Source organism: Miscanthus floridulus, chromosome 2 (assembly GCF_019320115.1).
Source record: "Miscanthus floridulus cultivar M001 chromosome 2, ASM1932011v1, whole genome shotgun sequence".
NCBI classification, from domain to species: domain Eukaryota; kingdom Viridiplantae; phylum Streptophyta; class Magnoliopsida; order Poales; family Poaceae; genus Miscanthus; species Miscanthus floridulus.
This window is the reverse complement of record NC_089581.1, coordinates 46,736,852-46,763,262: the sequence shown is the minus strand read 5'-3', so window position 1 is coordinate 46,763,262 and position 26,411 is coordinate 46,736,852. Positions and strand designations below refer to the sequence as shown.

The 26,411-nt window shown below is 43.1% G+C and overlaps 2 protein-coding genes and 1 long non-coding RNA gene across 21 annotated transcripts; 2 read left to right on the top strand and 1 right to left on the bottom strand.

Moving 5' to 3' along the window:
• Positions 1–2,499: 2,499 nt before the first annotated feature.
• On the top strand, positions 2,500–9,200 carry LOC136536477 (probable potassium transporter 16). Its single transcript, XM_066528759.1, has 3 exons — positions 2,500–2,749; positions 8,822–8,968; positions 9,106–9,200. The coding sequence occupies exons 1-3, from the start codon at positions 2,500–2,502 to the stop codon at positions 9,198–9,200; spliced, it is 492 nt and encodes a 163-aa protein (XP_066384856.1).
• Positions 9,201–10,556: 1,356 nt separating this feature from the next.
• On the bottom strand, positions 10,557–12,956 carry LOC136523256 (uncharacterized). 19 transcript variants are annotated; one of them, XR_010776143.1, is made up of 5 exons: positions 12,710–12,956; positions 11,923–12,602; positions 11,730–11,840; positions 11,277–11,626; positions 10,557–10,932 (listed from the first exon to the last, which is right to left on the bottom strand). It is a non-coding gene; the product is annotated as an uncharacterized lncRNA (long non-coding RNA). The 19 variants fall into 19 exon arrangements; XR_010776150.1 differs by having other exon boundaries at positions 11,277–11,975; positions 12,062–12,161; positions 12,258–12,602; XR_010776142.1 differs by having other exon boundaries at positions 11,277–12,161; positions 12,258–12,358; positions 12,488–12,602.
• A 2,430-nt stretch (positions 12,957–15,386) lies between these two features.
• On the top strand, positions 15,387–20,144 carry LOC136523248 (potassium transporter 27-like). Its single transcript, XM_066516996.1, has 10 exons — positions 15,387–15,757; positions 15,914–16,136; positions 16,607–16,855; positions 16,990–17,040; positions 17,744–18,004; positions 18,111–18,163; positions 18,264–18,378; positions 18,471–18,725; positions 18,820–19,625; positions 19,756–20,144. The coding sequence occupies exons 1-10, from the start codon at positions 15,587–15,589 to the stop codon at positions 20,008–20,010; spliced, it is 2,439 nt and encodes an 812-aa protein (XP_066373093.1). The 5' UTR covers positions 15,387–15,586; the 3' UTR covers positions 20,011–20,144.
• The last annotated feature ends 6,267 nt before the right edge of the window (positions 20,145–26,411 follow it).

Sequence of the window (26,411 nt, the reverse complement as noted above, 5' to 3'; positions counted from 1 at the left end):
TCATGCACTGTCTCGCGCGTAGCTTACCACCCCACCTACACAACACATCTAATAATGGATGGGATGCTTTCCTTTTGAACTAACCTATCCGGGGGTCCTACCTTTAGTCTAGGTTGGTATTACCAACCGGGACTAAAGGTTGGGGGACTTTTAGTCCCGGTTTAGCTGTTGGGCAGGAACCTTTAGTCTTGATTGAAGACACCAACCGGGACTAAAGGCCTTCTAGTCTCGAGGGAAAAAAATGCCGAGGCTAATGCCAAATTAGGACATCGTTCTAAAGTCTGTTCTCTAGTAGTGCTAATATATTCGTAGCATTTAGTTAAAGTTAGAAAAACTATAATACTTTTTTAATCACAGTACGGACACATACGCTTATATAATACATGTGCGTCCTCGCAAAGAAAAATATAATACATTTGCGTACACTGACTAATAATATGAACTCACGCACACACTCTACCCTGTAACCAGCTCTGAGAGTCTGACCTGATAAATCACACCGCCTACTACTGGCTAATTAAATTTATAAATTCAGAGAAATGTGATCAACTCGACGACAGGACTCAAAACTAGGTGAAACACAGGTTGACCATAAAACAAACTTAAATAAATAGCCAAGCTACCGTTTGTTCACAGAAAAATTATAACATTATTATTGCAAAAAAAAAAGGTGAGAACATTTGACTAACTCAAATTTCGTACGTCCTGTACTTATGAAGTATGAACACATTGTGTCGACTAGCTAGTAGAACACCGAAGTTTCAATCCAGCAAGACCATAGACTTGAGCGCGGCAAGGTCACGCAAGCAAATACGCATGTGGGCAACTAAAAAGTCCTAGTACGTACGGCAGCCACCGACCATAACTCCTAAAGTACACAATTAGACGATTTGAAAAGATGGGCTCTAAACGTACACTTTGTTGAACCATGGGCTCTGCTCTTAACAATGCAGGTTTCATACGGATCAGGTGCCATCACCACGTGGTAAAAACTAACAAGTCCACTAGGCACCATGCGACGACGCCCACGACGTCGACTTGATCTGTCGTCGCCTATACTGCACTTGTGCGACTTCCTGCTCGGTTCCCATCGATTCTTCAACGCTCGGCACCTTGCATTGCGGGTCAAGATTACGTTGTTGATTATTATGGAAATTTTGTAACGGTAAGCATGCATTGAAGCTGTGGAAGTTTCTATACAACAGCAAAGATACCCCTCTGTCCCTTAAAAAATCAATTTCTAGAGTAAAAATTTATCCATGAATAAGTCGATTCCTAGAGGATGACGATCCACCAGCCCATACCCACTTAATACTTTCTCGTATTTCCATTCTATTTACTGCAGCATCCTCTCCTATTGGCCAATTTTGCTAGCCAGATGAGTAGTAAATAATGTGACCAGCGCGAAACCCAAACACCGATTAATGTGCAACTTAATGGTGGAACTTAAATTAATCAAGGGTAATATGGTCATTTGACAGCTATACTAATATTTTTAAAATTTACTAGAAATCTATTTATTTAGGGACAGATAAACATGTTGAGCAGCCATTTTTTCAGTGGCAGCTGCCGCTCGCATGTTACTGTGTGCCGACAGTAGCAGCTGCTACACAGAACGTAGACATTTCATTTCGTCCAACAATCCTCCAATCCCATGTCACACATTAAATGCTATATGACCGGAATATAAAACAATTGAATTGAAAGTATGCATTTGAGGATGTGATTTTCTTCATCAACATAAAACCACTCTCGATGATGTGGCAGTGGCATCGTTGAAAACAACGAACAAAACGAAACTTCTTTTTACGGTTGACCAGTAGTTCTATCCGCTTACCATTGACTTTATGAAAATAAGTCATTCTTAGATAAATACATCGATATCGAAGACCTATTCACAACATACACCACTGTACTCTCACACATCCTTATGTACCGGAGGTGCACATTTCCATCTCTCTCTCTCACCCACACAAAATGGCTCCGTTCGCGTGCCCTTAAACCCGACTTTTATCCGCTTATTTTTTCATCCGAAACAGTATTTTTCTCTCACAAATTCCTCCAGCATTCCTCCAAACCATCCAAATTCCTCCTAGCGAACAGACCCAAAACGTTAACCTTTTGACCAGCTTTCATAAAAAAAAATGATGTTGCGACCATTAATTAATAATTAGGTTAATTTACTCAAACAATTAACCAATAAATTTGATCAGAGTTCACCAGAAAAATTGACAAGTTCCCATGATACAACGATGCCGCAGAGATAGGAAAAAAGGGAGCACAAGTTGCACGCGCGGTTGCGTACCATAGTTGGGCTATAAAAGGCGTCCCAAGGCGACATCCATGAGCAGCTGTGAAGCCAACAAATCAGCTACAGCCTACAGGGTGCTGCTTGAGGGACGGTGCAGTGCGGAGTGGGTTAGCCTTTCCGCCGTACAGAGGTACCTGTTCTGCCCTTGACTACTACAGTCTACAGAGGAAGCCGCCGGCGGCGGAAAGATGGCACAACAAGCGGGTGCCGGAGGTGGCCTGGAGATGGTGCCCCGCAGCGGCGACCTGGAGCTGCAGCTGCCGCCGGTGAACTGGCTACGGCAGGACTCGCTGTACCGCGACGCCACGAGGCCAGCCCACGCCGCCCATCACCATGGACGGCAGGAGAGCTGGGTTCGGACGCTGTGGCTGGCATTCCAGTGCGTGGCGATCATGTACGCCGACCTTGGCACGTCGCCGCTCTACGTCTACGCCAACGGTTACGAATTTAGACAATTTCATTATCAGTTTAATTTAGAAAAATAACATCAGTAAGTTTGTGACCATATATATATGTGCATGTGTATATTTCTTATAAACACTACATCATGCAGAGATGACATATTGATGAATACAGTAAAAACATAAAGTACAGAAATCACAGAGATTAGACTGTACCCAGCGGAGGGTCCCATGCCGAGGACATCGGAGGCTCCATTCGCACTAGTCGACATAGTGCATTGCTCGAAGTCGCGGACCACAGTCGTTGCAGGAAGATGTTCGCAGTGCAGTCCCACGAACGGATCACCAGGAAGAAGACACCTTGATGTTCCACAGGCAATCACCGAAAAGAAGATGTGCGTGGACGAGTAGTCGCGGATCGCTTCCCAAAAGCCTAATCGCCGCGCACCCCGTGCAAGGTTTTCTGGCGGACGAGGGTTCCGGAGGCACCTGCTCTCCCGCTACTCCGTGCGCGCAGAGGTACGGGACGGGGAAACCAGAAGGCTGCGGAAGTGTGGTTCTCTTAGGAGTGGTTGCCGAAGGATTTGATCTGGGCTAACGGAGGACTCGGATATATGGACGGGGAGAGGAGAGGCAGCGGAGAATCCCAGGAGACGGAGACAGAGAGACGGAACGCCCGCTCTCTCGTCGCCCGCCCGCTCGCCACGCCACGCCCACGCCCACAGCCTGGCCGGCGGCGGCGGCGGCGCGCGCACGCGTGTGGCACGCCTTTATCCTTTTCTCAGCTTCTCAATTTAGATGAATAATTTCCAACTATATAAGCTGAGTCAGCGTTCAGTTAAAATCTCATATGGTATTAAACCATACAACGCTTAATGTTACGCACAATAGAGTTTTATTTGATTTATTAAATATTATATGAGCCAAGCCCATATTATATCCAACAATCCCCACCAAACTTTAGGGTTTATAACAAAGTAGTCTTAAAACCATATTTCTTTTATATACTAGTGTTTCGATGGAGACTGTTAAGTTGAACATCCATATAGAACAATAGTTTCACTCAGTCACAACTGAACAATGGACTAAGCCTTGAATTGACAGTTTTGTGTGAGATGAATGTCACTAAAGTCCTTGGCTGATATTGGGCAACAAAAGGCATCCCCTCTATTTGAAGCATATAAGTCATACTTCAGTGCCTTTCATAAGTATTTAGAGATCACCCAAATCTCATAGACTGTGACCAGCAGTCTGACTCATATAGGTGTGTTTCTCAAAAGATGTTCTATAGGACATCTTTGCTTTGACAAGCCACTTAGAACACATTAAGGCAAAAGTCATCATGCCTTATAGAAAGAAAAGATATGCATCAGAAATGAGTCTTACTAAGGATCTTTTCTCACAATTTACTACTAGCTTGTTTCACTGTCCTACTTTATGGGATCTCCGATCACATAGAACAGGTTGTCACTATAGTAAATTTCAAGTGGGTCTCAAACCCATCTCTCTCGATGCACTTTCTATCACGTTGCGTGATAGACCCTTAGTGAACTGATCTGCCAAATTGTTAGATGTGTGGACGTAGTCCAACGCTATTACTTCGGAGTTTCTCAATTTTTTGACAGATTTTAGTCGTCTCTTAACATGCCTTGTGGACTTCATGTTATCCTTGGAACTGTTAACCTTTGTAATCACAGTTTGGTTATCGTAGTTCATAGAAATAGCCGGTATAGGTTTCTCAACAACCGGTAAATTCATAAGGAGATCACGAAGACATATATGTGCATGTGTATATTTAATGCCCTAGGAACCAATATGAGATCGATCAAATACATATTTTGCTGATCCCTTACTATTCTTCGATTTTTCCTCAATAGCACACTAGGGTCATAAGGTGTAGGAGCAGATGCATAGTCACTGAACCCAAAGCGATAGCATATTTTCCACATAGTGGGTTTATGACAGAGTTACCCCACCATCACCTTCTCTTAGAAGATTGATATTAAGAATAACATCAGCCTCTCTCAAATCTTTCATCTCAAAATTTTCAGATAGAAATTTGTTCACCTCCTCAATCACTTTGAGGCTAGATCCAAAGATCAGTATGTCATCAACATATAAGCACAAAATGACTCATTCACCCCCACCATACCGATAGTACACACATTTGTTAGCTTCATTCACAACAAAGCCAGCAGATATTAAAGTTCTGTCGAACTTCTCATGCCATTGCTTAGGAGCTTGTTTTAGGCCGTATAATGACTTTAATAATTTACACACCTTGCCTTTTTGACCATTTGCTACAAACCCATCAGGCTGATCCATATAGATCTCCTCCTCCAACTCTTCGTTTAGAAAAGTTGTCTTAACGTCCATTTGATGAACTATAAGACCATAAGAGGCTGTCAGAAAAAGCAAAACTCGAATTATGGTCAATCAGGCAACCGGTGAATAAGTATTAAAGAAATCCTCACCTTCCTTTTGAGTATAGCCCTTGGCCACAAGCCTTGCCTTGTACCTCTCAATAGTATCATCAGGCCTAAGCTTTTTCGTGAACACCCATTTGCAACCTATAGGCTTGCACCCATAGGGACGATCAACTATTTCCCAAGTTCCATTAGATATAACAGAATCCATCTCATTCCGTACTACTTCCTTCTATAAGTCAGCATTAGGAGAGGAATATGCCTCTTCAATGGTCGTTGGTGTGTCATCCACAAGGTACACAATATAGTCATCACCAAAAGACTTTACAGTCCTCTGTCTCTTGCTTTTCTTGGTGACTATAGTGTCATCCGCCTCAGGATTTTGCACATAGGGTTCCTCAATTTGTCCTATCAGAATAAAATTTTCATGCTCATAGGGAATTATAAATTCATGACCAGTTGTGTTGGGTGCATTTTTTATGGAAAACTTATTCTCAAAAAATGTAGCATCTCTAGATTCCATAATTGTATCAACAGCTATCTCAGGAACACTAGAGTTTATAATTAAAAATCTATAACCCACGCTGTGAATAGCATAACCAAGAAAGACACCATCAACAGTCTTTGGTCCAAGCTTTCGCTTTTTGTTTATTGGCACATTCACTTTTGCCAAACAACCCTAAGTTCGCAGGTAAGAGAGATTTAATCTCTTCTTCTCCCATTCCTTGAATGGTGTAATTTCTTTGTTCTTTGTGGGCACTCTATTCAGGACATGACATGCTGTCAATATAGCCTCACCCCACCATTCCTTAGATAGTCCCACAGTCTCCAACATGGCATTAACCAAATCAGTTAGAGTGCGGTTCTTTCTCTCTGCAATCCCATTGGACTGTGGTGAGTATGGTGGCGTCCTCTCATTATTAATTTCATGCACCGCGCAAAACTCAGAAAATTCATTTGAGAAATATTCTTCCACGCGATCGGACCGCAAACGCTTGATTTTCTTCTCAAGTTGATTTTCTACCTCAGCTTTATAGACCTTAAAATAATGCAACGCTTTATCTTTTGTTTTTAAAAAATACATGTAGCAAAATCTAGTGCAATCATCTATAAATGTCATGAAGTATCGTCTACCGCCTTTAGTCAATTCACCATTCATTTCGCATAAATCAGAATGAACGAGTTCCAATGGTGCCAAGTTCCTCGCCTCAGCAGCCTTGTGAGGCTTGCATGGTTGCTTCGATTGCACACACACTTGGCACTTAGAATCTTTGACTAAGTTAAATTTCAGGATTAAATTTAGATTTGCAAGTCGCGTGAGATAGCCAAAATTAATGTGACAAAGTCATAAATGCCATATATTCGACTCATCTGAAACATTAACATTGTTCACCACTTTATTACACACATCATCAAGCAAAGATAAGCGGAACAAGCCTCCGCAATCATAACCTTTTCCAACAAATGTTCCATGTCTCGACACAACATATTTATTGGACTCAAGCACAATTTTAAAGCCATCGCGACACATCTGAGAAGCGCTAATAAGATTCTTCTTGATAGAAGAGACATGCTGCACGTTCTTTAATGGCACCGTCTTTCTCGAAGTAAACTTCAGAACGACCGTACCAGCACCAAGAATACACGCATGCGAACCGTTTCCCATCACCAAGGCTCCACTCCTGCCGACCTGATAGGAAATAAACAAAGAAACATCAGCACATACATAAATATTAGCACCACTGTCCATCCACCACTCAGGTGAAAGGCAAACTGAAAGAACAAAAGGTAAAGAATTACTATACCCAGATGTTCCTCCTCTAGTCTCGCTAATTACCATGTTTGCTGATTTTCTTTCTTGCTTATATTTATGGTCTAGGCATGCACTTGCCCAATGCTCATCACTCCCGCAAACAAAGCATCATCCAGCTTTCTTGTTGTTTTTCTTCTTAAACTGTGCAGTCTGCTTAGGCTTTGCATTGTTATTCTTTTGCATGTTCTTCTTCTTTTTATTACGAGATGCAAATGAGTTTTTTTTCTGCATCATATTGGCTGCAGAAGACTCAACTCCTTTTCTACGGTTGTCTTTTGCTCTCGCCCTCTCCTCAACATCAAAAGATCCAATAAGCTCAGCCACGCTAAACTCTTGTCTCTTATGTTTTAGAGAAGTAGCAAAATCCATCCAAGAAGGTGGCAGCTTAGCGATTATATCGCCGGCCACAAACTTATCGGGCAACAAGCATGGAAAAAGTTCTAGTTCATTTGCTAGTGCCTGTATCTAATGAGCATGTTCGACCACAGAATGGTTTTCAACCATTTTGTAGTCATACAACTGCTCCATAAGGTACAGCTCACTGTCAGTATCAGAAACCCTAAACTTTGCCTCAAGAGTATCCCATAACTCTTTGCTTGATGTGTAAGATATGTAGTTTTTCTCATACTTGGGATGAAGTGCACTAATCACAGCGTCTCGAAATAGGTTATCGGCAGTCAAGAACTTTCGCTCCTCCTCAGGAGTAAACTGTTCAGGCTTCCCCTATGCGGCGTGATAGCAGTTCATCGCAGTCAACCACAATACCATCTTGGCACGTCATATCATAAAATTCTTACCATCAAAATTATTTGGCTTTAAAGCAGCAGCAAAACCACTGACAGAAAATTGCCTAACACTAGATTTTTGGATTGTTAGGAATTTAGGCAATTTCATTATCAGTTTAATCCAGAAAAATAACATCAGCAGGTTTGTGACGACATATATGTGCATGTGTACATTTCTTATAAACACTACAGCATGCAGAGATGGCATACTGATGAATACAGTAAAAACACAAAGTACAGAAATCACAGAGATTAGACTGTACCCAGCGAAGGGTCCCATGCCGAGGGCATCGGAGGCTCCATTCGCACTAGTCGATATAGTGCGTTCCTCGAAGTCGCGGATCACAGTCGATGCAGGAAGATGTTCGCAGTGCAGTCCCACGAACGGATCACCAGAAAAAAGACACCTTGATGTTCCACAGGCAATCACCGAGAAGAAGATGTGTGTGGACGAGCAGTCGCAGATCGCTCCCCAAAAACCTAATCGTCGCGCACCCCGTGCAAGGTTCTCTGGCGGACGAGGGTTCCGGAGGCATCTGCTCTCCCGCTACTCCGTGCGCGCAGAGGTACGGGACGGGGAAATCAGAAGGCTGCGGAAGTATGGTTCTCTCAGGAGTGGTTGCCGAAGGATTTGATCTGGGCTGACGGAGGACTCGGATATATGGACGGGGAGAGGAGAGGCAGCGGAGAATCCCAAGAGACGGAGACGGAGAGACAGTAACGGCCGCAATCAGTTCGCCTCCACCATTAAGGGGAGTAACTCCCGTTGTTATGTGTATTAAGTGGCAAAAGACTGGTCACGCCCGCCACGCCCACGGCCTAGGGGAGTAACTCCCGTTGTTATGTGGATTAAGTGGCAAAAGACTGGCCACGCCCACCTCGCCACGGCCCGGCCGGCGGCGGCGGTGGCGCGCGCATGGCACGCCTTTATCTTTTTCTCAGCTTTTCAATTTAGATGAATAATTTCCAACCATATAAGCTAAGTCAGCGTTTAGTCAAAATCTCATATGGTATTAAACCATACAACGCTTAATGTTACGCACAATAGAGTTTTATTTGATTTATTAAATATTATATGGACCAAGCCCATATTATATCCAACATCAACACCTTCAAGCATGGCGTCAAGCATGAGGACGACGTCCTCGGCGTGCTGTCCATCATCATCTACAGCTTCATCCTCTTCGCCATGATCAAGATCGTCTTCATCGCCCTCTACGCCAACCACCAGGGTGAGGGTGCGATCGACGATGCTACCTAGCTACTGAATTTAATTCACCATGATCTTTCTTGTCATGAGATGAGTTGCAAAATGGACACGGAGCTAATAAGGTGCACGTACATACGTTATTTGCTCGGTTTTCGTCAGGTGGAACCTTTGCTCTGTACTCGTTGATCTCGCGGTACGCCAAGATCTGCCTGATCCCAAATCAACAGGACGAGGACGAGCTCGTGCTAAGATAAGGCGTAATGGTTCATATCACGGCGGTAATGGTTCCAGCTGGTAAGGGCTCGTTCGGTCCAGCCAGAACGGCCCGGAACAAGGCGTGTTCCGCTCGGATTGAAGTCAGGTTGAACTAGAAATGCGCATTCAGTTAGATGCGTCCTGGAATGAAAAATGGTCGGACTGGAGATTTGTTCCTCCCATGCCTTGGACCTTGGAACGGAGACTTGTCACCTACCCTCCAGAACCAAACCGCCTGCAACCAATTAGGTTGGAGTGACACACCTGTACCATGGCCTGCAACGTTTCAGGGATAAGAACATGTGAGGGTATGGCCCCCAATATTCACAAGAAAAGACATGGGCCGCATTATCAGAGGTGACCCAGCCCACAAGATCAAGACGTGCACAGCGCTGCTTGACGTGCACCGTAAGCTATTGTATAGTACCAAATAGGATACTTACCTTGTAACCCTACCCCTACCCCTACAGAATATATAAGGAGAAGCAGGGATCCTCTAGCGGACAAGCTAATATATGTCAATGCAATACATCAGAACACAGGATATAGGTATTACGCCATACTGACGGTCGAACCTGTCTAAATATTATGTCTTGGTGCTTGTATTACCATCTCGCTTCTGATTTTGCTCACCTCTATGACAAATCTACTATCGTAGAATACCCCTCAGTAGACTGCCGAGCATCTTTTGTCGACAGTCGACATACCCCTACTTGGCTTGAAAATTTATGAACTGGATGCAATAATAAAAAATACTCACCTTTTTTCAATATATTTTCAAACTACTGCAAGAAAATTTAGACATGCCTTGGACGAAGTCGAAACTGCCTTGAAATTGGGCAGCACCTGAGAATTTCAACCTTATTTAACAGAACAACTTACCAAACAATGACGTATATTACCTGTAGGTTTTGGAAAGTGACATTAGAATTTCACGCAATTTGATTAGCCTTGTAGTAACCTCAATTTTTGTAACTGTGTGATGTCACCCAAGAATTTGTATGCATCTGCACACGGTTAGTAATACTAATGACACAAGTGTTATTAGTTTGTGGAGAAACTCAAAATCCAAGGTTAATGAAAACTCCTTATATATACCAGTATAGTGCTCGTGCTAACGCCACGGCTTCATTCAAGGATGCACATGAAAACGACCAAACGGCGATTTTTTTTTCGTAGTTCACCTTTCAAACAATTGTATATGACCATGTATATAATCCAAAAAACACTTATGCATAACAAAGTTAATTCTATCATATTTGAAGTATTTAGCTAATTATGCTTTGTGAAAGCTGTTTCATAGCGCTGAACTAAGCACTAAAAGTTCAGTGTTTTGCTAATATGACAAGGCAAGCATAATAAACTAATGGTACCCCCAGAGAAAGTTACGAAAAATAAACTTCAAAATCACTTGACATGAACAAAGAGATAAAAACAAGGCATTGCATTTACTCTATGTTTCCATAGTTAAGAATAAAATGAAACTACACTGTCTTTACATAAACAAGGCATTGCATTTACTGAACCATTGCCAAAACGCCAAAACAATGATATGAAAGACATGACATACTGAACCTATCATTAATACAATTTGATCATGTAATGGACTGGAACCAATTCCTAATTATCCCTAGTTTCCATTAATTGAACCAATTCCTGATCATACTCTGATCTCTTGCTCCATCCTTAATTTATTCGAGATCCTTGGCATGAGCGATTATGATGATTCTCCTACACATCAAAGATCAAGTATAGGAACTAATATTCAAATGGAAATCATGCATAATAAGTCAAATAGTACACAGATTGTTTGAAAATTGAAACCAATGTTAAAAAATTGCTTCCTTTGAATTGGCATTTTCCATATGAAAAGTAATAAACAAACATTTTGTAAGATCTATATATTTCTTTCAGTGCACAACATTCCTCAGCCCTAAATCTAACAATTGTTTACTTCTTCTTTCATCAAGGATGTTGCAAAAAGTTTATGCTACATTAGAAGTTTAAAACTGAAGTCGGCATCCTTTTTATTGGCTGGCCTGAATTCAGTTTTGAGTTATTTCAGTCAAAATCACCTGCGCTGTAGGAGGTGGGCAGGTCCTTCTGAAGGTGCTTCAACTCCTTGAGGATCCTCTTTGATGCCATGGATCAAACCTTAAAATTCGAAAAACTTAAATCCAATCATCAGGCATCCGCGGATCGAATCGATTGAGTTGGCATAAGGGCTCACACCGACCTGTGAAAGCAGAATGTGTGGAGTTGCATGGTGAGTAGGCTGCCCCCATCTCTTTTCTCTTATATATATTAGTTTGCCCGTGCTAATGCTACGGCAAAATACAAAACAAGATAAAATTTATAAAAAACCTGCTTTTCGGTGTTTGTCACAGTTACGCCATATCCCAGTTGAATTCTGAGAACTCTCTCGCTAATCCAGTATCAAGGCAAAATATTGGAAAATATAGATATTCAACTATTGTCCTGTTACCATGCTAAAAACACAAATGGGGTCAAAGGAAAATGATCCAAACCTGTGATCAAGGTCCACTTCAGCACTGGCACCAAATACTGCATCTCCTTCATCCATAGCTCCCATCGAGCGAGACTCTGTATTATTTCCCGAGCGAACAAATAGGAACATGCTGGTAGCCCTATACAGTTTAGTATGGACACTGGACTACAGATAAACAAAGAAAGTTTATTGTTATAGTGAAGGACAATAACCTTTTATCACTTGGACATTTCCAAGAGTATTCAAACAGTCACCTCTGTCATAGCTACAATCAAAAACTGATCCATCGGTGAGACAATTAGCACATGAAAAGTACCTAGGAGTGCTTTAATCAAACACGAAAAGGCAAACCATATATGAGACAAGATATTGCATCTACAAAGATCGTACTGCCAAGCAATTAGCTCAGTTCTTCTGCGTAGCTATATTAACTGTGTGAGTTAAGCCATATCTGTATATGAGAGCAATCCCTTAGAGGGCTACATCACCGAAAAATTAATGTGGAAAATATAGCAAGGCTAAACAGGTATACAGATTATATGCTTACATGATAATGAACCTTAATTTTGTCTTCTTTGTGTGCTTGCATGGTACATGACACAGGCTTGTACTGAAAGGAAGACGAGCATGACAAAATCAATGCGTATCCTTTCAAAATGTAACAACAAAAAAATCAATGCATATCCTTTCAAAATATAACAACAAAATACTACAGCCTATTCTCATTGATAAATCAAACATTTGATAATATTGTATTTGCATAAGAATAAGCAGAACCTGACGACACAATTCTCCAATATCAATCCCTAACTCTCACATCGGACCGTAACCAAATCCATTTGTTCCTTGCGCAACATCCATCTGTTCCTTGCGCAGATGCAGGACGGGAAAGCTGATGAAGGGAAATCCCTTAGCGCAGAAGTACGGAGCATCGCATACTACAAATTGAACAGCTCTAGGGTTCCACAATCCAAAATCAGAGGTCGGATTGGGACTTACCGTGGGGCTGTGGGCAGGGGATAGAGACCTCGGTGTCACGCGCTCCTAGGAGAAGACCTCGAGGGGGCACCAGGTCACCCGGCCATGGAGGAGGGGAGGTCGCGCGAGCGCAGCAGCGCAACCCCTGGCTCCTTGCAGGCTCACATGCTAGGACTGGCGAAGGAAAACGAAGAGGCGGAGGCGGCGGCGCGTGCGGCCCCGACAGGCGTGCGGCAATGGCGAGATCCCGGCTAAAGACCTAGGTCTGTTTGGTTCCACGGGACTAGATAATAAAAGCGACTGCTAGAGGGACTTTTAGTCTCTAGTCTACTGGTCTCTTGGGAGAGGCTTCGTAGGATTAATGCACTAACTTTACAGCCCTTATCCCTCTCTCTCTCCTCCTTCACCTCTATCAAAGAAAGAAGAAGGATATTTTAGTCCTTGTTCAGCTTTTTAGTCTCTGAAACCAAATATGTTATTTAGTCTCTCTTTTAGTTCTCTTTTAGTCTCTAGTCCCTATAACCAAACAGGACCTTAATCTCGGCGTTTGCTTTTTTTATTCCGTGTTCCCAGACTTGGAACCCTGCCCAGGACAGAGTGTGCGTGGCGAGCGTTTGAAGCCCTGTGTGGGCGCGTTTGAAGACTCGCATCAAACTTCTTCTGTCGGCCATTGGATTTGGACGGTGTGTTTTATTAGTCTTTAATTTTAACGTAGATGAATTTTTGTGTGCATTTTTCTGGGTGCACAATGGTTAGAGGCTCTCAGCAGGGGACGTTTCCCTGGGGCACCCAGTATAATTTTGATTGATCCATTATAGTAGAGATTTATTCTCTTTCATCTGCTCGGTTGAAATAGATAATTCTATATGCCTTTCTATTCTCCATATTTTTCATATTTTTTCATCACACCTCCATGTATTTTTGAATTGTTGGTTTTACTGTGGTACCCCAAATAACTGTGATCCGTTCATTTAATTAAATCGGATGGTTAGAGTCACTTATTACTTTCTAGAAGGTAGTAGGTGAAATAAGGAAAATTTTAGATAAATATCTTTTTTTATGATTTAATTGATGCATACATGATCTTTTAGATATGGTAAATCTTTTTATTTCTGCAACTTTAGATATAATATAACTGAATTAGAATAAACTAATTATTTTTTGATGCACTTGTAACTCAGGAACGCAACCTAACATGTGTATATATGTGCCAACTTACATGCACAAATATGAAACTTTATGTGCGTATATGAAACGAAGTATATATTATAAATTTTTTTACCACTTTTAAGAAAAATATATATTATCACGCTGTATACATGATGAGACCGCCATTTTTTTACGTGTGTACGTTCCCAACAAACATGTTCAACCTCCATAAAAATTTAGATGCTCAATATACTTTACAAGTACGTGATTTATTTCAAGGCCTTCTCAATTTTTATAATATAATATAATTTCATTCGAGTTAACATAATACGCACACTCGATTACCTGTAATATGTTAGCGTGTAACATATTTAGATCGCTAAAATTTAGCCCCCAATTAATGTATTGTACGTAACGTATTTTTTTAATCGGATAAAATGCGTTAGCATTTTTTTTAGGGGAAAATGCATTAGCTGTTGTATACATATACGATGGACTTTGCGGATTTTTTTTATGGTAATATACGCACGCATGCATGGATCCGCCAGGCTGTGCAATGAAAGGGAAGGGCCGCGGGTCAGGCGGCCTGTTTCTGTTTCTCCCGAGCATGCATGCAGGGATTTGAAAACATTTTTTTTTCTAGGTTAATTAATTATTTTTAAAAAAATCTAAAAAAAATCAATGGCTCAAAATTATTACCTTGCTATCTCAAATTTAGAAGAAATGGAGTAACAGTAAGTAAGCTTGTAATTCTGAATAACTTTGATCAGATCTGTCATGCGTCTGAAACCGGTCGTCTGAAATCGCTTTGCCCGCCTGAGCAATTTATGCAAAACGATCGAAGCAGCAGGTTTCTTGTGTTTCCTTGTGCTCGCGTCTGAACCCGGTGACTCGAAGAAGCAAAGCGACAAAGCGAGTTGGTAATGCAACGCTGCCGTGTCACGATCGAGGTCGCAAGTGAAGCAACTGCGGACGGACGCGCGCGATCGAACTGGGCAGGCCTCATCTGAGCTTTACGCGTCCGGCGACTTCGCTGGCTTCTACGCGGACAAAGCGATGCTAATGCCAAAACTAATGAAAAGCGCCTACCGCGACAGTTCATGTCCTGACTGCCACACATACCTGGACTTGTTACTCCAGCGAGTGACAACGGCAGTGATATCGATGTATTATGTATTATGTATACATGGATGGATGGATCACTAATCGCAAGCAACGATTTGTCAAAGATTCAACGCAGCAGGAGATAAAAGCCAAAGCCAATCCGGCGGTCGCCTCTCGATCTGCGACAGTGCCTATTGCATCCATGGACTCTGCCTGCCACAGGAATGGTGAAGTAGCTACTGACGAAACTGCCGGCCGGGTAGGTATCGATGAGACGATGATGCATTCTGTGACGACCGATAACCGGAAAAGGCTGAGGCTCTCGATCGATTCCAACGACGATTTTTCAAAGATGGAACCAGAACGTGGACGAGAAGTAACGGAGCTACGTACTAGGTAGCAGAGCCAGCAGCTCCTCAGGGGACAGAGCTTATAAAAGGGAGCCCAAGCTCTTGAGCTCGCCTAGAGCTCGGACGACGTACTTGGCAAGTACTACAACTGCTGCGGTACTAGCTATATATTGCTAGTACATATCCTTGTGTACGTAGCTAGTAACACAGACCAGGCCAGCTCCGATCCTGTGTGATTCCACCTCATATAGAGAGCAGCAGCAGAGACGATCTAGCTATCTATCAGCTGGTATGTATGGCGGCCCAACAAGCAGCTGACAGCAGAGGAAGTAGGGAAGAGATCATCATCGTGGACCTCGAGAGCGATGAGGCCGCCGTCGACGACGACGTGCCGGCGACCATGCAGCGGCAGGATTCCCTGTACATGGCCGCAACAAGAGCCGCCGGCGCGAACCACCACGGACAGGTTGTTGTTCAGCATTGCACTACCTTAGCTAGAACTAGCTTGTTTGTTTTGTCAGGACGATCGACGTATGAAAATTTGAACACGTACGATGCCTGCCTCTGCCTCGATCATCACGTGCTGATCGATCGATGAACTTGTGCGCGTAACAAAACACAGGATGGCTGGGGGACGACGCTGCGGCTGGCGTTCCAGTGCGTGGGGATCCTGTACGGCGACATTGGCACGTCGCCGCTGTTCGTGTACTCGAGCACGTTCCGGGACGGCGTCGGCCACCCGGACGACCTGCTCGGGGCGCTCTCCCTCATCATCTACAGCTTCCTCCTCTTCACCGTCATCAAGTACGTCTACATCGCCCTACGAGCCAACGACGACGGTGATGGTACGTCAGCAACCAAAAACTTCCTTGCTTCATGCTGTCATGCAGTGCAGTAGTACATACTAGTCCAATGCGAGACTAACTCGCCAGACATGCACCGGAGACTGCATCATAATTCATATCAAGTCACGTCAAAGATATACACTAGTAGTTGATAGTACAAGCTAGCTAGGTAGGTGTTATCTGAGACTGAGATGGGTGTAATTATCTCAGTGAATGGTAAGTTTGGACTTCCTGGACCAACTCATGAGGCTCCAATAACCATGTAACAGCTAGGTTACAGAAATGTCATGCTCTTTCAGTCTTTTCCCTTCACCGTTGCTTGACCCATATCCATCCAATCCAAAGACTTTGGCTGTAAGATCAGATGTGATAGCAGAAGACCGCAACAGTCAGTAGATGCCGTAAGAAAAGTCGCAAAACAAACAAATTAATCAAACCCCAAGCAAACTGATTCCTTCCTTCTGCTCCAGGTGGAACTTTCGCGCTCTACACTCTCATCTCGCGCCACGCCAAGGTGAGCCTGATCCCGAACCAGCAGGTTGAAGACGAGCTCGTCTCCAAGTACAACCGCGACAAACCGCCGGCGACGCTCCGGAGAGCGGAGTGGATGAAGGAGCTGCTCGAGACGAACAAGACAGTAAAGATTTCCCTCTTCCTCATCACCATGCTCGCCACCGCCATGGTTATCAGCGACGCTATTCTGACTCCTGCAATTTCAGGTTAAAAAAGAAACTTATCTTGAGTACATTATTTGCCATGATCTGGATTCGAGTATATTTCCAAGTAGATATCAAGTACAATATGCATAATCTAACATGGTTCGGTTTTCTTCCTCTTGCCTGAAAATGTGCAGTTCTCTCTGCTGTTGGCGGTCTAAAAGAAAAGGCGTCTTTTCTTACAACAGGTATGAGGAAAACCACTCAAAAGTTGTTCTATATTCTCTTTTTTCGCGAACGTCCGACTCAGACACGTATTTCATAAAGTTGTTCTAGATTCACTTTCATGTGAGAAATCCTTGAAGTAGGTAGGAACAGAATATTGTGGCAGCAGAAAATTTGAGGTCCCAACTTTATTCTACACGCTAGTACTGTTTATGATTATGACATCTCTATCAGCTAATAAACTGAAGACTTGCAAAAGACTGTCGTTGTTACCAATTAATACTCCAGACAATACTCTATAGGGATGTTGCCCCATTACCATCCAATCTGTATCAATGGTCTCCACATATACGTTAATATATGTAATTTACAAATGACTCTGGGCCACAAGTATATACAGTGCACCTAAAATGACTCTCGATGCCTCTGTTATTGACTTTCAAATCTGCCGGCCATCTTTGGAACTGAAGACATGGAGTGAACTGTCGCCGTTAGCAATTAATATGTGGCCCAGCCTAAGAAGTATATGTGGCTGTGACGCCAGGAGCCTCCATTAGTGACATCTAATTCAATAAAAAAATGCACAGGATTCATTGTGTGTTTTAACTGCACACAACCGACTACATATGAATGAACTTATACTTTGAAGAAAATATGGCACAGTTGATTTTCTAGTACATATGAATGAGGTGCATGCACAACAATGACATGTGATATTTTACACAGATGAGATAGTCTGGATCACCGTGGGAATTTTGGTGGTGCTGTTCGCAATCCAGAGGTTCGGGACAGACAAAGTCGGTTACTTGTTTGCGCCGATCATCCTCCTCTGGCTGCTCCTCATTGCAGGCGTTGGGTTATACAACCTGATAAAGTATGATACCGGTGCTCTCAGGGCATTCAATATGAAATACATCATCGACTATTTTAGAAGGAACAAGAAAAAAGGATGGGTCTCCCTTGGAGGCATACTCCTTTGTTTCACAGGTACCATTTGTATATCAAAAAAATAGTGGCCTATTGTGCTAGAATCAGGAGTCTGCACAGCATGACACTGAATGCATACTGAGGAAATATTCTGCAAATATCGCAGGCACAGAAGCTCTTTTTGCTGATCTAGGATACTTCAGCATCAAATCAATCCAGGTATGTGTATCATTTAATATTTATTAAAGAACAAAAGATCATTAATTTATCATACCACTAAAAAATCCATAAGACTAACATTCTCTTTCATCTGCTTCAGCTAAGCTTTGGCTTCGGTTTAGTCCCGTCAGTATTGCTTGCTTACATTGGGCAAGCAGCATACTTGAGAGTACACCCCGAGGATGTGGCTAACACTTTCTACAGATCAACTCCAAGTAAGTATAGAATCCAACACTTGGTATCTCACTGGTACATATGTACATCTGAATTCTTTACGAGACATTTATATATATCCACTTGGACGCAGTCTCGTTGTTCTGGCCAACGTTCATTCTTGCACTAGCTGCATCGATCATTGGAAGCCAAGCCATGATCTCCTGCGCCTTCGCAACAATTTCACATTCCCAGACACTTGGTTGCTTTCCAAGGGTAAAGATACTGCACACCTCAAGGCAATACTCGGGCCAATTATATATCCCTGAAGTAAACTACTTGCTGTGCTTGGGCGCTTGCCTTGTCACAATTGGCTTCAGGACAACCATCATCATTGGGGAAGCTCATGGTAAGATCCTAAGAACTTATAATTATAGTTACATTTGTATTGTGCCTATCTTCAAATCTAAAGAAATGTGACTTTGTCTCTTCCTTCCAAGTAGGTATATGTGTTGTTCTTGTTATGATTGTCACAACCCTATTGTTGACAATCGTGATGCTCCTAGTATGGAAGATCAGTATCTGGTGGATTGTTGCGTTCTTTGTTGTTTTTATGTCATCTGAGTCAATTTATCTATCTGCTATCCTATATCGATTTGCGCATGGGGCATATGTGCCTGTGGCAATGTCAGCATTCCTGATGGTGGTGATGATTGTATGGCATTATGTGCATGTGAAGAAATACAACTTTGAGCTCGAGCATTCTGTGCCCCGTGACAAAGTGAAAGAACTCCTTGAGCGCTGTGACATACAGAGAGTACCAGGGATTGGCCTCTTCTATACTGAGTTGGTTCAAGGCATACCCCCAGTGTTCTGTCATCTCATCGAGAAGATCCCTTCCATCCATTCAGTGCTCATTTTCGTCTCAATGAAGCACTTGCCAATTCCATCTGTCGACATGTCAGAACGCTTTCTCTTTAGACAGGTAGACAGAGAAGATTATAAGGTATTCCAATGTGTGGCACGGTATGGGTACCGAGACCCCTTTGAGGAGGCCAAGGACTTTGTTGATAAACTTGTAGAGCATCTCCAGTACTACATCCGGGATGTCAACCTCTATGGTGTGGGTTGTGAGCCTATGATGAAGCAGTCCTCCAGCTACCGCAGTTCTCACGCTGAGAGCTTTGGTAGCTATGAAAAAACCAAAGTAAAGGCAGTCTATGCTGAGGAGATGCTCACACCAGCAGAGTCGTTCTCAGAGCACACAAGGCAAGCTAGTGGAAAGAGCAAGCATTTTATGCAATTTCAGGTGAATAATCTATTGCATTATCCTCATATAAACATAAAGACACCTACATTCTGTAATGACTTGGCTTTATCAGTATCCGTTAAATTTCTGTTCGAATGGTGGTACTGATGCTTGTTCAACTTTGTGTCAGGGAGACAAAATGAATATAGTAGAGATGCTGAAGATTCAGCAGGAGCAACAGGCTGTCCTTGAAGAGATGAGTAAAGGTGTGGTGTACATATTTGGAGAGAGTGAGGTGGTGGCAAGACCCCATTCCTCACTCATTAAGAAGATAGCTGTCAACTACCTATACTCTTTTCTTAGAAAGAACTCGAGAAATGGTGAGAAGATGCTGTCAATACCCCGTCGCCAGATCCTAAAGGTCGGAATCTCATATGAAATCTAAGGAATGTGGATGAAGAACAGGATATCTGATTGCACACAACTTTGATGCCCAAAAAAGGACTCTGTATTCATTTATTTCATGGAGATTAATGTGCTTGATTTACTACAGCAATGATGGATACAGAACTTCAGTTTTATGCATGTGTTTCACTGATATTTTAGAATCGTGGATATTAAGTTACTAACCAAAAAGAAGGGGGTGGGAGATGCAAACCCATTATGGCATCAAAGGACTCAAAAGACAACATAACTTACAAGGTGAGGACCATCCTAAGAATTCTAGATATTGATAACAAGATATCGTGAGCGCCACCACTTAGTTAGAACGCTGCAATCTGTCTCGAACCCATAATTCTACTCCCAACCAAGAACCACAAAACAAATCCTCTATCAAAGGGAAGGCGCAAGCTTTCCATGTTCTTGCACCCAAGAAAAAAACTCTCAAGAGATATGGTCCTGTTTGTAGATCAAGCATAAAGACCTCTTCCCACTAAAGCCTTGGAAGAAAATCACCCACATATCCAAGCTGTGGCCTGTTGTGTTGAACAAATAGCTCCTAATATCTCAAATAGACCATGTTGCTTGCACCAATTTCGGCAATATGTGGCTACCGAACCAAAGTATCGACCTAGTGTCGTATGGTACTACAGTCACTTGTTCTTGAAATAAGTTGAGAGAAATCTCCTCAGATTCTATCATATATAGAAACTAAATCAGTTTTTTCTTTTACAAACCATCATTCCAGGAAATGCTATTACCGAGCCATTAGACACCAAATGACAAAAAGAAAAATCCCTGAGCATCTTCCTCATATCCACGTCGTCTTTCTCCTAATACCTCTTTCTAATCAACCCAGAATCCGTCTAACACCAAGAACTTTGAAATTGATTCATACTAGCTACTGACCTCAAAGTGATTGGGGAGATGTATAAGGTAAGGATGCAATATGTGCTACATTACTGTATTTATAAGCAACATGAATGGTGGACTTGCCTGAGGGCTCGTCACTGCTGCGCGGCTCTGCACAGAGTTTCCAATATGCAGTCGCAGCACGCGGATTCTCCCATAGCCTGGGGGGTTCCTTCGTCTGAACCCAGAGCAGAAATTCTTCTCTGGACCAAGTCCTAGAATGCTTGCAGCGATGCAGCAAACTTCACCTCAGGGCAGTGGAGCGTGATCCCCTCCTTGTGGCACTACACAAGTAGGCCACGCCTTAGGATCAGATGGGAAACAACGACATAATGCAATGGCAAGCCGGAATCCAGACGGAATGGAATGGCGTTGGGAAGAAATGAGAGGGGCCAGGAGCTCACCAGGTGGGACCAAGGCTAGGGCGAGCAGGATCGGTAGCAGCACGAGGCGGCAGTCGGCGGGCGTTCCGGGTCCTCGATGGCGACGAGGGAGCGGAGCGGGGACGTCAGCAGGTGGAGGCGCTTGTGGTGTTGCTGCGGCCTGCAGGAAAAGAGGGGACGAGTGGTGTAACGTAATAAGATTTCAACACAAACACAAATTTCCAATCGATTCATGTCAATGTGAGTCTCTTGTGCAGAAACTTTCCAGGCTATTTTGAATCATCTAAATCGCTATTTCCCCTCTTTTCAAGGCTATAAGAGCATCTCGAAGGGATTTTCTTAAACGTTATCTCTAAATCACCATTTGATAATCATTTACGTATAAATCGCAATCTATATCTTTTTACCCTTTCAATAGATTGAGAGTCAATCTCGCTCTACATCTTTGAGTAACGAGAAATCGCTCTACATCTTTGACTAACGAGAAATACAAAACAAAGAATGGTAATATTTCAAGATATATTTAAAAAAGATGTTGGATGATATTTTTTCGCTAAAATCTCTATTCCTATCAATAAACAGGATTCATAGAGACTCTTCGAGTTGCTCTAAGGTCTCCTTTGAAAGATGGAATTTTTTTCATATTTTCATGTGAAACTAATTGTTTTTTTTTTTGAAAAAATTCTACATAATCTGATAAAATTCTTGTATTCCAAAGAATGGTCTATTTACAATTATACTCTAACTTTTTTAATCCGAAGCTACCTCACTCCTTAAATTCGGTTAGCTAAGGCCCTCCACAGTGGTAAGCGGTGCCAAAAGAAAAAGGCTAGGCCCCATCATTTCTTTGGGCATCACTCCTTACAGGTTGCAACGGGTGGGCATTACTCGGCACCACTTTAGGGACCCACCACCTCTGCACCATGCAAGCAAAACGAAATAAAAAAATGAAAAACACTCCTTCCTCTTTCCTCAGTTGCCACGTATTGTCGCCGCCTGCTCCTCTTTCCTCGTGTTATTTTATTGATTGGGCATCACTTGGCACCTGTGCATGTACATGCATCGCTCCCATTTTCCAGGCATCACTCAGAGTTAGCTAAAATCTTCTCTTTCTTCTCTTGGCGTCACTCAAGCGCAACACCGCGGAAGGCCTAAGGCCTTCCGTCGTGTGAAGTAGAGCCAGAAAAATAAGTGGGTCCGACTGCAGGAAAATAAGCATCGTTTCTCATAGCTGCAGTGTGTAAAAGAGTTAGCACCGATGCTATCTTCTGTCATGCGACGGTACGGGTGTTGCCTATTGGCTTTTATCTGACACCAACATATGCTCTCCTCTCACAGAACACAAGAAATACTGTTTTTAAGTCCCCAGGCAACGCTGCCTCTACTTGCTCCACTCCAGAATCTTTGAAAGTTGGCATTGGTAGCTGCAGGGTAGAGAGTGGTGCCTGAAAGGGAGAGAGAAGGTTTGTGCATCACTTTAGGAGCACATTGCGGAGAGCCTAAAGACCCATAAATGAATTAAAGAAAAAAATCAAAGATTATACTAATCCCTAACCTTATTCTAACCCTCTTGGCTGATGGTTGATTAAGTATATACAGCTTGTTAAAATTTGTTTTAGATCTGAAATAGTTTTAGATTTTGCTATAAAAATTCTTTCAAAATGTTGTCAAGATATTTTATATCAAAATAGATGCTCTAGTTCGTCCTATGGGTAGAGATAGCCTAACATGGTCCTCCAATTCACGTGTCTCGTGTGCCTTTCTTGGGTAAAACCATTTTCTATTAGGCTGTTGGGACCGAGCTGCAGCTCGGACGGTCAGCTCTTCCGATGTGGAAGCCACTGGTCCCGAGTTCGAGCCCAGCTCGGCTAAGTGATTTCCCAGGGATTTATTTCCAATAAATAATCTTGCAGGTTATGGACATTCACGTGGCGCTACAATGGGATTACGACGTGTCCGTCGTCTACGAGGCTCGTGTGGCTTTGGTGATTTTCAGAAGAACATTTGAGGTGTATAAGTTGTAGCTTCTAGAGGTGTGCATGTGTGTGGTGGTGTGAGTGAGTGTTGTGTAGAGTACAGATACTACAACTTGTATACTAGGAGTCCAAGCTCAAAAAAAAATCTATTAGGCGGTCTCAATATGAGACCTATTTGGAGACTCAAATCTAAAATTGATCTCTAATAGAATATATATAGCCTCCAACAGAGTACCTATATGAAAAACCTATTTTTGGTGTTAGGAGATGTATAACTTAAATCTGAGTATCCTCTCTCCTGAAGACTCATTTGCAGAAAGGGTTCTCTTTTAGGTCTTGTTGTTGAAAAAGACCAAAAATATATATTAAACCCTTTACTTGTAACGCTACCCAAATATAAAATACATAGGTCTTATATTTTAGGTAACGGTTATTGAAGATAGTCTTACACTCGAAAATTCCAGTGTAAGGTTGTACGTTTATCCTATTATTTCTATCACACATGTACCTATATATGCTCTGCTAATATGAAGCAGCCACACATCCAACCTCTAACTATATATCGTAACTTCTATATCAAACATACAAACCATTTTGACATGATTTTGATTTTTAATGTAACGCCATCCTTATTGTCAGGAGCGGAGTTAGAAAAATGTGGAGGGAATACGGCCATACAAGCCTTGGTAACGCACCTCACATGCGTATTTTCCCTCTCGATGGTGTGTTGCCATGAACGCTGCACACGTTTTTTTTACGATGCACGATAGGAGTTTACTGAAAGGCTTTTTTTTTCTTTTGCATGGCAATCTGATAACTTTAGATCCGAATTTATAAAGGAGCTGTGAAGTTACGATCAAGTCTGTTCTTTTTCTTCCCGGTCCTTTCGGGTTTCTTACAGGAGAGCCACCACAGAACCTAAATTTAAAATAGATCTCTAACACAGTACATATAGCCTCCAACAGAGTACATATATGAAAGACATATTTTGGGTGTCAGGAGAGACATAACCCAAATATAAGTATCCTCTCTTCTGAAGACCCATTTATAAAAATGTTGTCTTTTGGGTCTTATTGTTGAAAAAGACAAAAAATAGATATTAAACCATTTACCTGTAGCACTACCCAAAAGATGAATGGATCGTATATTTTGGGTCGCGGTTGTTGAAGACAGTCTAAGGTTGGCCGCTTGGCCAACACACTGTGGCCAGCGCACAACTCTGTTGACGGCTAGCGAGCCACCCTCTATCGTTGTCGTCAAGGGGAAAGAACGAGCGTGTGGAAGGCGAGAGAAGGCCGTGGGAGGGGAGACGAGTCTGGCTTGGTTGCGTAGCGACGGCAGTTGCAGGAGCTCGCACCCGTCCTTTCTTGGAGGGTAGCGCGTGCGATCATGTACGACCACTCGTTCGGCTAGAGAGGCATGCGGCGCGGGGCAGCCCACGGGAGCGTGTGGGGCTATTCGTTCGACATGGGCTGCATGTGGTGCATGGGGCCCATGTGAATACAGAGAGAGAAGAACGGGTGCTAGGAGTTATAAGAGAAGCATGGGTCCACATCTGCATGCGTCGTTTGTTGCTCCCGAGATGGTTGACCGTTGCTAGCTTGAGTGCTGGCCCAAATTTTCATGTTATTCCATGGCATCGAGCTTCATATGTTTCATGTGTTTCAGATGTATCATATGTTTTCATCTGGATGTTACATGTTGTAAGGGACCATGACGTCTAAGAGGGAGGGGGTGAATTAGGCAAATTAAAACTCTAACTCTAAACTATGGCCTCTTTTTCTATCCTTAGCAAAAACATATGCAAAAGATAAACTATCTAAATATGCAACTACGATTTTGCTAGTGTGTTGCTATCTCTACCGCAAAAAGGAGTTATGCAACCTAGATTTCAAACCTATCAGCTAGCCTATCACTAAGCTAGGAAAGTAAAGCACAAACCAAGATTGCAATGTATATGCGAAAGCTAAAGAGTAAGATAGAGATATGTAAACTCCCATCGACGACTCCGGTATTTTTACCGAGGTATCGAGAAGCGCGCAAACTTCCCCCTAGGCCTTGTTGGAGCCTCTCGCAAGGAATTCCTCACAAGGGCCAAGCTCCCGGTCGGGTAACTCCGTGGATAGCCTCGGGCCTTCCCAACGCGCAAGTGGGTCTCCGGTGTGCCTTCTAACAAGCCTCTCCTGGACCGCTCCCCGTTGTCTCCACTATTAAGCTTCCGGGTGAACTGCCGCGGGCCTTGTTCATTTCGGTACATGGTGGCGGCCACACCATAAATATGGTTGGTGTGATCTCACAAGACTACAAGCTCCTCCGATGTACAATAATGGTGCGCGCAAGCACCGAGTGGTAAAGAGGTATGCAAACCTCACTAAACACTAGGTCTAACCCTAGAGCAAGCGCATAAGTGATGATCTAACTAACCTAAGCACTTCGTAAAAGCACCTACGCTAATCACCGAATGTATCACAAAGCACTATACAAGTGGAGATCACTAAAATAGTGTATCAACACCCTTGATATGTTTCCTCATCTCTCCTTATTTCAAATGGCCGGTTGGGGGTCTATTTATAGCCCCACAGGTGAGAACTAGCCGTTGGACCTAAGACACAACTTTCTGCTAGTGACCGGACGCTGATCACGTCCTGATCGGACGTGTCCAGTCCTGCCGACCGTTGGAGCGCGCGCGTTGATCGGACTCTGGGTCGAGTCCAGTCTCACTCGATCGGACGTGTCCGGTCGCGCTGGCGCCGCTCTAGAACCTTTCTGGACAAGATCAGACGCTACTTCTTGGTGCGTCTGGTCATCCTGCCGTCACATCCGGTCACGCTGAGAGTGTTGCCGTTGACGATGAACAATAAAGTCTGTGTGTCCGGTCACTGTCTCGCTCAGCGTCCGGTCGCTGCTGCTGACGCCTGTTGTTGCCGAGCAACTGATCGGACGCGTCCGGTCCTCATAGGGCCGCGTCTGGTCACCTCTGTCAAGCTCGTTTCTTCGCGATCTTACTTCCGGCTTGGTTCCCATCTTCGCGCATGGACTTTGATTGATATCTTGGGTTTTCTCTTGTGCTTCTAGGGTCTTGCTTTTGGTGTTGATCGTGGAATCATCATGTCGTCTTCGTCCAAGTCACGTCT

Excerpts from the sequence above, each read along its gene's own strand:
- LOC136536477 (XM_066528759.1), top strand. The coding sequence starts at position 2,500 with ATGGCACAACAAGCGGGTGCCGGAGGTGGCCTGGAGATGGTGCCCCGC. Across the intron at positions 2,750-8,821 it reads GCTCTACGTCTACGCCAACG|CCCATATTATATCCAACATC; the intron begins GTTACGAATTTA and ends ATATGGACCAAG. Across the intron at positions 8,969-9,105 it reads CCTCTACGCCAACCACCAGG|GTGGAACCTTTGCTCTGTAC; the intron begins GTGAGGGTGCGA and ends GGTTTTCGTCAG.
- LOC136523248 (XM_066516996.1), top strand. The coding sequence starts at position 15,587 with ATGGCGGCCCAACAAGCAGCTGACAGCAGAGGAAGTAGGGAAGAGATC. Across the intron at positions 18,005-18,110 it reads CATACTCCTTTGTTTCACAG|GCACAGAAGCTCTTTTTGCT; the intron begins GTACCATTTGTA and ends CAAATATCGCAG. Across the intron at positions 19,626-19,755 it reads AGCATTTTATGCAATTTCAG|GGAGACAAAATGAATATAGT; the intron begins GTGAATAATCTA and ends ACTTTGTGTCAG.